We start from the raw sequence: 17,097 nt of genomic DNA on the forward strand, positions 1-17,097 counted from the left end.
AAACTGAAATATATTGAGCGGCAAACAATCTGGCCCTAAAATGCAGTGACAGGTAATTTTGTATGTAGAGTGGGCCAAATTTTGTGCCACTGAGTAGGTAGGTCATGTATGCCGTTGAACTGATGACTGATGACGTTGATGACTGTTGCTGGTGATGATGAAGACTTGACAGATTTGAGTAGAGACCTCTTGACAGGAATATTTGTAAGGCAGTGGGCATGGATTGAAGGAGGAGACCTGAGGTTAAAGCTCAGTGGCATACCACGGGTGAGGAACATGTTCAGCAGTGGTTAGATTCAGTCGGATGATTAACTATCTGCTCGCTAGACATCGCAATTGCATTAGTCACAAGTCATTTCAGAAATCATTATTTTGTGCAACAATTCAAACTTTATGAACGAAATCTCAATTAAAGTCAGAGTACGGCAGCATATACGAGCATAATTGGTTCTATGAGGAATTATAAAAATGCTTGTGTTACAGGACCAGTACGAGTTTTGCTATCGCGCGGCGCTCGAATATCTGGGCTCGTTCGACCACTACGCCAACTGACGCTGAGACATGCTCGTCTAGTCGAACTCACGCTTAGCACTACGTATGTACTTAACTGTATTGCATTTACTCTGAATTAGGTGTTGAACGGGTGGGCGGGTCATCGCCGGCCGGTCTTCTTTTGTTTTGTAATAATCTTGTGTCCTTTCATAAAAATTTTGAAGTCGGTTTACAAGTTAGTGTCGTTTTGCTCAGTGAGTGCTATACTGGCTCGTCCAAAAAGAAAGAGACGCTTTTAACAACTATTAGTCAGCACGCGTAAATGTCGCGCCGAGCAGATAAGTTTTTTTTTTAATGTGTTTGTTGGCAGTATTCAAAATTAGAGAAAAAAGTGTGCTGTCACAAATTTTGACGAAGGTAAAAAGATGGGTGGACAGTTTATCTAACTTATTTAAGTAGTTTTTGACACTTTGCCGCATATTCCTTTTCTGTAACCTCCCTGCGCTCATTCAAGGAACGTATAAATACTGAATTATCAGGGGTCAGACGAAATCGAGTTTGGGGGCGTGAATTTATTATACTTTCCTAACTTTTATTGACATGTTTTGTCAAAGTTGGCTGACTTCCATATTTGTTCGCGAAAGTTCGCGCTCGCGCCGGCCCGCCCGCCTGTCAACTCGTCCTGCCGTAGTGACGTTCGACCTCGTGTATTGTTGAATCAATGTGTAGCATACAATTATGAGGCTAAACATGTACGAGTGCCTAGGAACGCTACTTATGACGTATATTTAAAGAATGTGACCACTAACAAAATCATGATTGTGAGTCTGAAGGGTAATAACTATTAATACTTAATTAACCCGTATCTACTTATGATAACTTATACGATGCTGTTCGCGCTATTTTTGTCTTCAAATAGGAACAGTTAATGTTGAATTCCATATAAATCAGTTGAAGAATAGATGCATTTAAAATATTGAGACAGTTCCAAATGGAAGGTACTTATCTAAATCAGTGTAATATGCCAAAATGTATAATTTGCTATCAGGTAAAGTAATTAGGGAATAAAATCAGTGCGCTTAGAGAGTCAGTCTTCGCAGGAAAGTTTCTAAACGGCTCGGGGAAACGGTGAAATGAAATTGAGATCCGTTCTTTTTCAATCAATCCTTTGAGATCTGCCTGAAATAAATTACCTTTCCAAATGTGAAGGAACTTGCCTGCGTCAGACTATGATGATTTAACGCGATATAATAATAAATTCTGGTCGTCACATCACATATAACTAAAACTAAACTAAATATTATAAAATGTATAAATAGTTATTGCAGCTGTAATTTAGAAGTTTATTTTTCATATCGTGTGTTAAAAATATGTTAAGTAGTGTAAAGGGCGGTAAATCGTTTCATTATTGCAATACACGTTAACCCTTAGACGAATCGGCTGTGTCGTGTGAAATGAAATTTTGTGTCAGTACTGTGCTTAGTACATAATTATTTTGTGTACATAGTGGTATGTGACGTTAGTTCGCTTTATATACACCCAGTTATACTTAATAATCAGCCAGTGATATGTAGGTTAATTTTGTTATTAAGGGTCCGCAATCGGTATACTTGGATGTGTCAATTGAAAAGATTGAAGTTTTGATTTTGATTGTATATTAATTGAAGTAGAAATTAGTGTGAGTACTTACTATGAGGGGAGTTAATATTATGCTATTGCTATGAAAGTTACCCATTGTGACCCCTTAATCTTCAATGACTGCTGTTCTATTCATTCCGTTGTCTGCTTGACAGTCACTCTTGCTACACGTCATATACCTTTTAGAATTACTAGGTAGTATTTTTTTAATCACTGCTTGCTTTTAGATGAACGTGATTCGATGACATATCTATATTTAGGTAGAAAAAAATGTTTCGTCGGTGTGGTAATGTTTTAACGAATACGAGGGTAGTTAAAAAATAATTTGCATAATTTTCGGGACGAGTTGCGTAACGAAACGGCTAAATGAAAATGAGATAAATTAATTAAACTGTTGAACGTGTTATTCGAAATAATCAATTAAAAAATGCGATAACTTTAATGTTTAAATTTTGTTTAAGTACCTTTTTATAATATTGCATAACATGAAACTTCCCAAGTAAGCGGACTCTGTACTGAAGGTCCCGGCGACTCCGTAACCCTACATTAAGCTATCTCTAAGTGTAGTACGTTGATTAATCTTTTACAGTAATCCCTTGCCTAGTATCGTGTAAGATTTTTAGGTTTTTCACTCATTTTATACAATATACCTACTACCTACTTATACCTATCAATGTACGTATAAGTTAGTATTTAAAGTTGAGCTTCTAACCTAGGAAATACGACGCGTCTATGATTCGAACTAGAGGCGAATTTAAAGTGTTTTCTGAAATAACTTTGCGGGTACTCAATTTGATCGTTAATTGGTCGTAACTGCCAATTTCTCTTAGATATAATAACAAACAATAATATACGAAACGTACGTAGAGATAATGAGATATTGTTAAATTGAGGATATAGCGAAATTTTAATACTCGTTGATGAATCACATGTCGAGGACTGCGGCAACGCATCATACTGCCACTGAATGGGGAGCTTTATTTTATCTTTATTTTTTTAAGTCCATGGCAGCTTAACTGTAACTTCTGTCCACATTTCGTTGTATATTTATTATAATTTTTGTTTAACTTAAACTATAACGTCCATTCCGATGTAATTTGCTTTATTTTTATACGGTATTCAATTGTAATGGATTACGTTTATTTTATGAACAAAACTTTTTTAATTTACGTGTTTTTTTATATATTCTCACAGCTTGCCGTTTCATTTTATTCTTAAGGTTTCCAACGCACACTATCGATCTCTTGTACAATAGTTCCCATTTATGCTTAGGTGACCAAATTAAATAACCTAATGTTGTTAATAAACCGTGATTTCCATAGCCAATTTTTTGTTAATTCGTAGTATGTAAAGCCATAGAAACGGTGCTGGTATTTCGTTCCATTGTATAGTACAAATTATTTGTCACTGTTTAATCGCTCCTACTTATTCTCAATCATAGTATTATGTTAATCAATAAATTAAAAAGACTGATTTAATCATTTCGACGTGTTCTTAATATAATTTTGTTTCATTGTAATTACTTCATGATTTCTTAATGTTTAAATTTTAAAATTAGCATTAGTTTCATCTATCGATTGCCAGTGTACCATGGTTAGATTTAAATGTGATTTGTACAAATGGATTATTCTGTTAATGTGTAATAATGTCTCTTTCATGCCAATGTTACTTTTTGCAAAATGAAATCGCAACCAATCGTATGCTATCTGTGTTATAAATAAAAATGGCACTGTCTCCAACTTCGCTTTAAAAGTTATTATTTTAGTGCAATTAAAATGGCGGACGCATGCAAATGGCTGGCGGGCGACGTGTAAATGTAGTTGTAAGAGTTTGTAGGCGATGATTATTTTGTAAAAATTCCCGCGCTGCGTCTCGGGACACAGTGGATTCGCAAAATTATACATATGTATATGAACAAATAAATTATGTGAGACCATATTATGATATTTTTATTTTGTTATGAAATAATAGTACATTGTGCATTAAGGGCCGTAAGAAAGGGATTACTAACGAGAGTCTATTAGAAGTCCGACGCCTAAGGCGGAACACTTTTAATGACTCGAGTTTGTAATCCTAATAAAGACTGCTCATGATGCACAATGATTCACACTGCGAAGAAATAAAATGCAAAAACTAAAATTAAATATGTGTTTTGTGTCTAGAAACACTTCACAGCTTGGCAAGAGAAAGAGGATAAGAAAACAACTGAATGAAATAATGGCTACCTACCTGTCATTACAGGAGGGGCTAATACGAAATTCTCTTTCCGTTCCTCTCACTCTCGTATTAAATAAAAGTATTAGCGATAAGATACGAACATCTATTTTCGAGTTTTGTAGTAGTTCCCCTGTGCGCCTAATTCGAAATTCGAAAATCGAAGTTCGTATCGTACCGTCCCTCTCACTTGTATTAAATAGTATAAGCGTCAGAGAGCCGGAACGACACGAAATTCGAATTTCATAGTAGCCCCGCTAAATGTCACTTTTTCAAAGTCGTCTACCATAAATAATGCTAAGAACAGTTTCGTTTAGAATTTGAATGGTCATATGGCCAGATTCTACCATCATGCTAAAAAGATACTTGCTAAAGTTATTATAATATATTATAGTTGATATAAATTCAAAATATAAAAATTTAACGAAGTTTCATTAAGCGTAGATAAGTTTTATAGTGTAAAATTGGGTCATAGCTAAATATAAATAAAATGTTGGCTGACTTGAAACCTCTTTAGTCTGAAATGATGTACGTACTAACTTGATTGCAAACTTGAAAACAAAACTTTTCCTCCCTTGGGAGAAAAAACTAAAAGTAAATCCATTATTCCCGTGGGAGCAATTAAGGCCATTTTCCTTTAGTATACAGGCATGGAACAACATCATTGACGAGCAAGTATGATGAAAATAAATACATTTCATATAAAATGACATTAATAAAGTATTACATTAGAAGCAAGGTTAAACTTATTTAAAATTATTACTAAAAGTAAAATAAAAGTGAGTAATAACAAAACTACTTATAACTAGAAAAAAATTGTTAATAGGATCCCCCCGTAAATTAAATTCACATCGATTCTTTTTAATAACATGAATTTAAAGGGATTCGGAAAAATAATAGAAATATCTATATCGGTCTGTTTACAATCATAATTCATAAGTGAATAACTGCTGGCTTATTTTTTTTTTAGCATTAGAAAAAGACTCGTCAAAATAGTTTCCTTATTTCTAATGCTAAAAAAACGGATACGGAGTATAGACTCATGGATTTCCAAATATACCTATAAAAACGATCTACATAATACTTACTACCCAGACCCACCTATGTCCCTATAAAGTTAACGAAAAAAACATGGTGCAAATAACGTAGATACCTAAGCTCTGAATTAAAGATGTGTGCTCATTTTTACCTACGTAATAATTAAAGTTTCTACCGTAGCGTGTAGTCATAAAATTACTTACGTCATTGTAAAATAAAAACAATAATAATACATAATTATAATTAAATATAGAAAAAGCATTTATTTAGAGAAACATTACCTCTTCCAAAGCTATACAGAAAATGCTTTTCACGACACTGCTCGAAAATGTCGCCTTAGATACGACAACAACAATGTAACACATTACGAAAACAGGTCGTATCAATATATATGTATTTCATAATACGATACGACTTTTTAGAATATAATTACTGAATTCCATTCCTGGCGTGCGGGCGTGCTGGCGGGAGGGGTGGCACTATTTTTATTTCCTCGCAGTGATCGTGAAAAGCACAATGTTTAGTCTCGGCCAAAAGTGCAATAGATGAACTCGTATTATCGAAGGCCTCCCCTTCGGGTCGGCCTTCAAACTAACTCGTTCATCTATTGCTTACTTTCGTGCCTCTACAAACAATGTACTGTTCAACTTGGTGGGGGCACTGCGCCAATAGAGAAATCTCTTCTACCCACATTTCATAAATCAAGAAATTCAAACCTCGGCCTAACCTATCACCATAAATAATTATTTAAATAATCCAAAATGCATTAATAGGCGTTAAGCAATGGCTTCAGCATAGGTTCAACGCAACCATCTCCTAATACCGAATAATCCAATTATAAGAACCTGTTGAAGGCGTTAATTTAAATGGACCTCCGCAAAGTAATGCCTGATTCAATAAATTGTCTCAAACTACCCCAAACCAAATTTTATTATGATCAATTTAGATTTTAAGCGTAACGAAGAAGCATACTCACATTCGCATTAGATATATTAGTTAGGAAATAAGTAAACTGAACCAATGAATTAATACAATGAAGACTGAAGCAATGAATACGCATTGCGATGTTAATTATAACCTTGCATCTCGTAAGATTGGACAGTCATTGTACGTCTCGGGCTTCGATGGCCTTTGAATTGGACGTGAATGTAGTTATATGGAAGAGACCAGGGGCTGATCCAGCTTTATAGCCAGGGGGGTCACATTCACATGGTCAAATTCTAGCTAAATAAATAAATTATCTATTGTCGCAGAATATATTAATCTCATTAAAATTAATAACTTTAGAAAAAAATCTATTGTTGTCCTAGACCCAGCCCAGAGTCCAGGGGGAGGGCCATGGCCCTCATGAACCCCACTGGATCCGCTCTTGGAAGAGCCCCTGAAACAGTATCAGGTTGTGAAAGATTTTGACGGCGAGAGGTAAGCGTTATGCTGCTTAAAAATGCAACGTTGCCAGCTCAGCAGGTATAAACGCTCTTAAGGGACATCGTACGTAACTCCTTGGAATCTTGCAATCGAGAATATACTCGTAGAGATGAATCTGATAGAACTAATTTTGGTATAAGTACCAACATCTTAACCATGTCGCACAGAAGTAGTATCTGCCTTGCACGTGTGGTCGCGATATAACAAAGTGATCACTGATAAGTAAGATTCTTCATTGATATAGACCTCCACAAAGTACCGCCTGAATCAATCATTTAATACAGAAGTATTTTCTAACACGCGGACTCTCGCCATCGCTTTCACCATATCTTTCTGTCATCATCTTACACCGTTAGATTAGACACTGTCTAATAGACAGAAATAAATAATGAATGCGATAGCCAGCGTCCGCAATACGGCCTCTCAAGCGTTACTTCGTTAGGCAATAGCCTAACGTTTCTGACGCTCGCGATTGCAATCAAATGACAGATTTCGCATACAAAAACCGTCATTTGATTACGATCGCGATGGTCGGAAACGTTAGGCAATACAGCCTCGGATCCTTCTAGTAAATCTACAGCCTCGTTGTCATTGTGAGCTGAAGCAAGCCGACCGCCTTTGAACATTCAACGTGCCCGTACCGTTCTAGATTCTAGAATATGGATTTAGATTTTCGACACCATCTTGAGTTAGCATATCAATTGGTTGTGGGCAATCGAAAATGACAATTGACCGGATTACCTGCCTGAGAGCCAAGACGTATTTATGACTTTCCGTATAACGTTGAAATTTCGATAACCTATTTGTTTTAGGCAGGAAAACGTCGAAAAGTATCTGCTTCTGATCGATTGAGAGGCAAAGATTCAGATATTTAGTTCTACAAAGAAAAAGAAGTTTAGTGTTGATATTTATTTTCACATGCTTTATTTACCTTTGCTTTTCAAATATTGGAGGTTGAATATACTCTACTCGTAAGATATAGGCACCTAACTCACTTACAGTAGTTGCTACGATCAGCTAAAAAATAAATATCTGTTTAAAATATTATTTTTTATTAATTACCTACTTTTTATACTGTGAATCTCTATTTAAAACAAGAATATCAGATACATCATAACGACGTAAGTACCTTTAATTTCAATTTCCCGTTGCTAAATATCATAATCAACGCGCCGCTATAAAAATTTCTAAAACTCCATAAAAACGTACCTGGAACGTTTCGTAATTTCACTTTCCCTTTTTATACTGTACTTACGCTAAGTCTTCTAAGGGCTAAAAATATGATTAATGCGTTTCGCGTTTTACCAAATCGACGGGCTTGCGGCTTAAATCATGGGCTTACCCGCCATATTGGCCAGGCGTTGCCGCGCTAATCCCGCCATAAATAACTGACTGACACTTGTCTATGGTACCTAAGCAAAGAGTTTCGTCTATGCCATCTATAGATCCATGGTAAGGATGAAGAAAGGTTTTATCGAAAACTGTTAAAGAGGTTTTGAGAAATTACAATTAATATTGGCGTTAAAGCGCGAACAACTGGTAGTTTACAACAAATAATGTTAACACAACGGATCCGACATGACAATTTTACTAACAATGAGGGTATTTTTACAGGTGAAATATCGCTATATGGCGTTAGTATCGAAGAGGGCCGTTATATTATTCTCCTGAATGGCGGCCTTAAGGTTTTGACATTACGTCTTGCTTGCAGTTAGTTGATTTAGTTACCTATTTAACCAATTACAAACGTGACACCAATGTTAAAGAAAGGTGTCAAATGGGCGGCGCCAGCTTGGCGCCAACTAACCTGTCAAAGAAACCCAATCAATCCATCGGACTTTAGAAAATTTAAAATAAGAATTATAAACTATTCATATACTACGAGAATGAGATGGCTTCGATCCAGCCAGTCACCAACTACGTTTATTTATTTTTTAATTTCTCCCAACTTCACCTGATTAGTTTATTCCATCAACAGAGCTCGTCCTATTCAGGTTATTTAGGCAGAAAGAGTAGGCTGTTATTTCCGTCTCGGTTATTATAAACACCGCCATTAATCTTTCTCCCTGCGAATGAATTGTGTCACTTAATAAAGATCTTCGCCACCCACCGGGCGAAAGAGTTAACTAATAAATAATTTATGCCCAAATAAAGCGACGAAGGGAAATATTATATTTCGTACTTCGTTTATTTTAAAGGGCTGTCCTGAAGCAGAATCTAGTTTCGTTCCTCTGAAAGTTGAAAGCGGTATAAAATAATTATTTTATAAATAGGTAGTAACGGTATCGAATAATTCATTCAAAATTACTTTCTATTTTATTTATTTTTTCCTTTGTCTTAGGCTCTACGCTTTCATCATAGAATGACGACTTAAGTATCACACCATTTTCTATTCAAGGTGTATTCAACTGCTCGGTTTTAGTTTAGTTAGACTATTTTATTTGAAGCAAAACTTCAACAAACTGCAAAACAATACTTCCTTCACCATAATGCTCATAGAGGTGCGAACCGGGCTCGAACTCACGACCCTCTACGTGGGAGGCCATAGGCCAAGCCACTAGGCTATCGCGACTTTTAAACAATGCAAAACTTACTTAAGTAAATATATAGAATTTATGTTTTGACTTGGACTTGATTAGGAAACGTCGAACGAAACGTCGGGATCATCATTATCACCGTCGTATCAGCCGGAAGACGTCCACTGCTGATCAGAGGCCTTTGAAGGCCACAACAAACGACAACTCGCCACTTGCATCCACCAGTTGCCCGCACACTCACGATGTCGTCAGTCCATCTGGTGGGAGGCCTGCCAACGCTTCGTGTTCTGGTTAGTGATCATCACTCGAGGATTTTCTTCCCCCAACGGTTAGCTGTTTTTCCAGCGATGTGGCCCGCACATTGCCACTTCAACTTACATGTTCTCGAGCTATGTCGATGACTTTAGTCCTTCGACGAATTTCAATATTCCGCGGATTCTATTGCGCAAAGACCAAGCATAGTTCAATATATTTTGCTCAAAATCAGATGCATAAAACAATGCTTATGACACTGTAAATATAATAAAAAACGTAACGAACCCCCTGCAGGTTAACTTTACCGTAACAATGAAGATTAATAACTCCCGCCGAGCACTTTCTCTGTAAAAACCCCATAATATCCGTACTGTTGGTTTTGAGACAATTTGTCGGGCCAATTTAATTTAATCTAAGATCCGCCACGGAAAAGAAACAATGAGCGCGTAAAACCATTTTATTTTTAAAAGAGTAAAAATTACTGAGCCCTTACCTTACCAGACTATGTACTTTACATTTTAAGAAATGGATCCCGTAATATCCATTACTTTAGCCAAATTAAGTCTTATTCTGCGTGACACCGTTTGCCTCTCTTATTTAAGAATTAAGTAGAAAATGCCTCGCTATAATTACTTGCCTCGACAAATTGCATATTTCTCCTTCAAGGTGCAAATAAAGGTGAAATTTTTCGCTTGTTTTTTTTTCATAATTAAACGGCGAGGCCTGTAAGTACATTTGTCAGCTGCCGCATGTTAAAAGTAAAATGTTTTCTTTTGTTATTTGAAAAAAACAAATAAAGTTGGGGACATTATGTAGAGAACGGCGGTAGGTACTTAGGGCCTTATCACGCTAGCGATTTGCGGGCGAGTTGAAAGCGAGGGCGGTTACGATTTCGCCGCGAGCGCACAACGATATCGCCGCGAGCGAGCAACGATGTCGCTGCGAGGCGCATCGAGTTAGCTGCGTAAAGCGCCGAAGACGCCCTATTATTATTATTGTACGAGTGTTTACTCTACAATATGGAGTTTTTGGCGCTAGACGCAGCTAACTCTAGTGTGATAAGGCCCTTAACTTGATTGCTTAATATTGGACGGGGGATTCGGCAGGCAAAATAACGTCAATGTGGCACACATTAAATTTTGCCACAATAATAACCAACTTAGAAAAGTTGGTATAGCCCCGACGACAAAATTCGATATCTTTAAAAAAAACAATAACAACCGATTTTTATCAAACATAGAGCTAAGAAGGAAACTCACGTAAAAAATTCGCAAAGAAAACGGTGCATTCGTTTGAAAGCTACGACGTCACAGACAGACAGACAGACATTAGAGGCAAACTTATTTATTATAACACCCCTCTTTTTGCGTCGGGAGTTAAAAACGTAAAATACAGACCTGTGTGATCGAGAATGTTAGTAGTTATAGAATTGGAATCACGGAAATCCAGCGCGGAAATCGCACCAGCCGAAACTCACGAACAATATAAAATTAAAGGATAGTTCTAACCTCAAAATTTTTAATAAATTTATATAGATATACCCAGCTTCAAATCTGTTCAACCTACTTCGTTTATAATACCTACTTATTAGTACTTGTTTACAATTAATTCCTACTCTGAGATAACCGTCTCGCGTTTAAGACTGATTAAATGAGACTTTATTTATTTATTTATACAAGGTGGTAATGAAAATTAAGCATTACATAAAAATAAAAAAACAATAAAAAAATAAATGTATACTTGATTAAATATATTTTTTCATTACTGTACCTACTGCATATAAATTAAAGGTACTATACGTAAGCTAAACAAAGATATCGAGTTATTTTATGGGTGTTCATACACTGGAGGACCGAAAACAGAGATTAAATGGGTAATAATAAGTAATCCATGGCGTTCCAAAGCACCTTCCCATTGTTAGCGAAGAATTAATTTTGTCGCACCGCGCCCTTCCCATATCATATGTAAATTAAATCGGCTGAGGGGATAGAAGTCGGTGCATTTGATTTTAAAGAACCTTTGGGGATAATAAAAGGGGGAATTAAATAAGATGCCGGTTTAAGCGTGGTAATTTGACGCCGGATTATTGAAAAGGTAATCAGAAAATCGAGTGGTAAACAGTGTTACGGCCGGTTCTTGGGCATTTTGAACGCTCTTTTTGACTGTGACCATGGGTAGGTATATACCGTTTTAATACCGGTATTCTCGGTGCCTGAACATAAACCGAAACTACTATGGAGGAGCGGGACTTCCTGATACAGGTATCTAGTAGTAAATAGTAGTACAAACTTATCATAATAGGGGGACCCTAACATTCTTTTATGTAACTTTTGAACATTTATATTTTTTAAATGTTTTTTATATGTATATCGGCAGGTATATACCGCTTTAGTACCTGTACTTTTGGTACCAGTGTATGAACGTACCGATATTAATGGTACTAAAAACGGTATAAAGGGCGTCCCAAGACTATGCGACATGAAGGGAAAGTACCTTAAATATTGCAGGTAGGATATTTTGCTGGAAAGAGACTTAATTTTATTTTTAAAAGTATGCATTGAGAATATTATCTAAAAATGACTTGCCTCGTCTGGGAACCGAACCGACTCAAATGTGAAATATAAGGTTTGTCGTATGAACATTTTATCATCACTGAAAAAAAATTAGATACCTATTCCGATGGGAAACGAGTTGTTATGAAGACATTAACAAATTGCAACACCAACTAATAAATATGAGGTTAGAGGCATACTAGGCTAATACATTATACATACATACATATAATCACGCCTCTTTCCCAACGGGGTAGGCAGAGGCTACATCCTTCCACTTGCTACGATCCTGGCATACAGGTCCCGCTTCCTCCACATTCATCAATCTTTTCATGCATGCACGTCGGTTTAGAGTACTCCTGACCCGACCTTTCCTCAGAACGTCCTCGATTTGATACTAGGCTAACTTGTGAGATATTACAATTTCAGAGCTTTAAGCTAATAATTTGAACATCAATGTTTGCCTCAACTTCGAGATATGAAACTAGATATAACAATAACACGACTTATACTATAGATACGGCCTAGTTTATTTATAACGAGTTACTTAGGTAACGTAGATACGAACACCGTTGCGCTGAACTTAGCTTGTTTCTCTAAAGGTTAGGTACAATGAAGGCAAGATTATTCGATCAAGGTGAACAATGCAATATTACAAATGGCAGTCTATTTTTTGGGGTTCCGGAGCCAAAATGGCAAAAACGGAACCCTTATAGTTTCGCCATGTCTGTCTGTCTGTCTGTCCGTCCGTCCGCGGGTTTGCTCAGGGACTATCAATGCTAGAAAGCTGTTATTTTGCATGAATAATGTACATATTCATGTATGTAAACTATGCCGACGAAAAGGTACAAAAAAAAATTCAAAAAAAAAATTTTTACTGTTCCTCCCATAGACGTAAAGTGGGGGTGTTTTTTTTTCTCATCCAACCTTGTGTGGATAGGTCTTGTGTTGGATAGGTCTTTTGAAATCATTAGGGGGTTGCTAAAACGGTTTTTCGATTCAGTGATTGTTTTGCGGGATATTTAGGTACCTACCGGAATATGTTTAGGTAGGTATATTCGTCGGATGACAACCAGAAGTCGCTATGTGACTAGGTACCATTTAAAGTATAGAGGGATAATTAATGAATTCTATTACACTTTAAAGTTTATTCGAAGAAGTAAGGTAAAGCAAAATGTTTGATGTTTGTAGCGTGACAGACGACGTCAATTCGGTTGGGCTCTAGGATGGCGTCCATTGAGAAAAAGGGAAATTCAAAAGACGTGGAACTAATGTTCAGTTTGATAAGTATGTACGATCCATGTTTTAATTATTTTCTCGTTTTATAGGCTACACCCAGTATATGATATTATTGCACATGAAACTCGAGCGACTTAGAACCCAAGCCAAACATAACAATCTCTCGTTTTCCTCATCCAATTATTGAAAATTCATAAACTCTACTAATGCGCCCCGAAACTCGCGTAGAGTCCAACAGGTGAGTATAACTTATCGAAAACGCACATTTATCAATTACGGGAATAGGTCGACATCGAGCGAAATTGAAAAATAAGTCACTCGCGAACAACTTTTCAGCTTGATTGTGATTTATTGTCCACATTCATCCTTCCATTGCGGTGTTGATTTATAATAGTCAAGTTAGAATCGGATTCACCAATCTAGCTCAGCTGGTCAGGAGTGTTATTGAGGTATTCAGTTTCTCCCAGCCAAAACTATATTGATCGAAACCCTTCTTAGGGTGCCGGGTGTCACTTCGATGTGTGTAGTTTGACTGCTGATCTCAGCAGGGCTACTATGAAATTTGAAAATCGAAGCTGGTGTCGTTTGGTCCCTCTGACACTTACACTATTTAATACGAGAGCGAGAGGGACGGTACAATACGAAATTCGATTTTCGAACTTTGGGTAGGCCCTCAGCATAGGTACGGTCCTCCCTGTTCGCTTTACTTCTGCTTCGAGGATGAGTCGAGTCAGGTAGGTAAGTTAGGGTTTTTAAAACGTCGCGAACGAGTTCGGCGCCCGTTTATAGCAAGACTAGCTTTAGCCCGCGGCTTCACCCGCGTGGAATTCGCTTATCGCGCGCTGTTCCCTCGGGAACTGTCACTCTCTGGCCCATAAACTATCGCTATGCCAAAAATCACGTTGATCCGTCGCTTCGTTTTGACGTGAAAGACAGACAAACATACAAACACACACACTTTCGCTTTTATAATATTAGTATGGATTAAGCAAGCAAGACAAAGTACGGATTTTTAAGCATTTAAAAGTAGAATTAATTTAAGAAGTAGAAGAGACATGAAGGCAAAAATAAAAGCAATATTATCATTATCTCACAACCATACCAACTGTTTAATTCAAGCCGAAGCTTATTTAAAATCCAACGCATCCTTTAAAAACAGGGCAACCCTGTTTTTTCAGCTTGCCACATTTGTAAATTTCTGTTTCCATGAGCGTACCTACCTACGTACGATTTTTTTGTCTAAAAAAAAGGAAAGCATAACACGGCATTTCGCATAGAGCGGTTAAATTCTCTCAAAGGGCCTTTTTGCGTTGGTCGTCGTTTTAATGAGTGTTTAGAATATGTTTGAACGAATGAAAAAACCAAACGAGTGACTAATTGGGGGGCTACTACTAAATTCGAAAATCGAAGTTAACGTCTTGCCGTCCCGCTGACGCTTATATTATTTTATACGAGAATGAGAGAGAGACAGAATTTAGTACAATACGATACGAGCCTCCCAGACCCAGATGATAACAAGCGCTTGCAGACCGTAGTAGACAACTGCAATACAAGAGGGGTAGCGAATGCGTTCCAGCCTAAGAGGGTTTTAGAGTGAGGTTTGTTTATATACATATATTATATTATGTATATATGTAATATAGTCGGCGCGGCCAATGAATTCTCTGTGCATTGCATGGTCGATACGCTCACATGATGGATAACTCTGATATTTAAACAATATCTTTTTTTCTCGAACAACGTAGGCACTTTGAATCATGTTAGAGCAAATAAATAACTTACCGATTAAAACAAACATGAACCGACTTAAAATGTATCGAAGTCAAAATTACGACAAAACCTCGAAAGTTAACACTTATGTAATAAAATAAATACCTACAAAAGAAAATAACATCTTCTAAGTTAAATATGAATTAACTGAAACCATTAGGTATGTACTTTGCTCACCCGCGACCTTATGATAAGTAGCTACATTTATGCAAGAAATGCGTGTTCATGTAGTTCCTCCACCTCCACACTGTAAGAACACACAAATCACACAAACCCATCTAACACCCACACTGACGCATTTCGAACTCAATCAGAGCTCATTTTCAGAGCAACACAACCGTTTACCATGCTACCCAACAAAAGAAATGTCTGTTTGCCACTGTAACTCCCCAAGTACCTAGGTACCCACTTTATTTTTCTAGGAAAAAACCACCCACAAAAAAAATCTAAACTTTAATCATCACATCAAACTAATACCTTTAATTTTTGTTTAATTATTGTTAAGGCATGTTTTATTAATCCTTATTATGTTTTATAAAGGTTAAATTTAAATATGCGCCAAAATCCTGAGCCAACCAAATAGGTACTTTAAGAATCGTAACTGAACCAAACTCCAATCAATATCCGGTTTGGAACTCTAGAAATTTTAATTACACGCCTATTGGCAAATATTCAAATCCACCAGCTTCTAAACAATGGTGGAATTCATTCGGATTCCAATTTAATTTGGCCAGCAGGCTTAACGGTCAAACGTCTGCGATAAAATGATATAGGTTCAAATTGATAATAAAACCGTAATAAAAGGTACTCAAAACATTGTTTAATAGTATTTCCTGGTATTCTAACGGGTGAGCGGATTCCGCTAGAGTAGAAAAGGTTTTTATACTTCGAACGTGCTAGGGAAATTTTATGTATGTACCATTTTTATTAAAAAAATAGTAGTTTATTTTTTTAGCGAAGTAATTTGCCATGAGGGCACACAGGATTCTTTCCATTGCATTAAAATGCCGAGGGCCCCCGTTAGGTTAAAGACGGCCTTCATGGCACGGATTACGTTATCTATTGTCGTTCATTCCGGTGGCCGTATTGCCTAACGTTCTGGCAGGTATGGGATGAAGGCAGAAAGAGATGGCGAATGCGATCGCGATTGCTCGGGCGTTAGACAATACGACCACAGGTTTGCCATATAATCAAAGTATCAGTGGCGTGGTGTTTTACGTTTTGTTTTACGTTATGGTAAATTTTTAACCTCTTCAACGCGAGTCATCCAGTCGGAACAGCCAATAGAATGCCTCACACGTCACGGTCATCTATACATGACCATCATTCAACTCGAAATTAATCCTTATGCAAAGGAATTAAAAATCAAGTTGATTTGTCGCTGGTTTTTCTGTGGCGCACAGAACACGTTACTTCGTTCGTTTTGTGGCGGTGAAGAGGTTAATCGTGGTGATGACAGGTATTGCAAAGTTAGTGTACCTTCCTACTATTGCCGACCCGTGTGTTATAGTTATTATAGTGTCAATTTTGAGAGGTGACAAATTTTTTGACGGTTTGATTCTCAAAATGCGATTTGTATTGTATTGTGCCTACTACGGTCATGGCGGTGTCATTACACCGCCGTTAAGCAGTTTATCGATAATGATAAAGTGCACTACTAACGGTACTTTCATTCTTATTTTAATTACGGTCGAGTAAGAGTATTGTCCTGTATAAGGGACTCAACGCGGACCCTAGGGTAGAGCAAGAGGAGCGGTCGCTCTAGGCGCCGGAGCCAGATGGCAAGCGGCGCCCCTTTCCAGTTTAAAGTGCAAAATAAAATAGTGATGGCGCCTTTTGAGAGGCGCGGAAGCGGTGCAGACATCTCGCTCTACCTTAATCAAGGGCTAGGCCGACGCTGAACTTAACAAACAATTAAGTTAAAATACACAATG

General features: G+C 37.1%; 1 protein-coding gene across 8 annotated transcripts in view; it reads left to right on the top strand.

The window, feature by feature from the left end:
• Lar (tyrosine-protein phosphatase Lar) overlaps positions 1-4,068 on the top strand; it is a 474,823-nt gene extending 470,755 nt beyond the window's left edge. For all 8 annotated transcript variants that reach the window (XM_074091236.1, XM_074091242.1, XM_074091237.1 and 5 more), the window contains one exon: positions 484-4,068. In XM_074091236.1, coding sequence (XP_073947337.1) covers positions 484-552 — 69 coding nt within the window. In that variant the 3' untranslated portion in view covers positions 553-4,068. The remainder of the gene's footprint in view (positions 1-483) is intronic.
• Positions 4,069-17,097: the final 13,029 nt, after the last annotated feature.

The sequence above is a fragment of the Choristoneura fumiferana genome, chromosome 8 (assembly GCF_025370935.1).
Source record: "Choristoneura fumiferana chromosome 8, NRCan_CFum_1, whole genome shotgun sequence".
In the NCBI taxonomy this organism is placed as follows: domain Eukaryota; kingdom Metazoa; phylum Arthropoda; class Insecta; order Lepidoptera; family Tortricidae; genus Choristoneura; species Choristoneura fumiferana.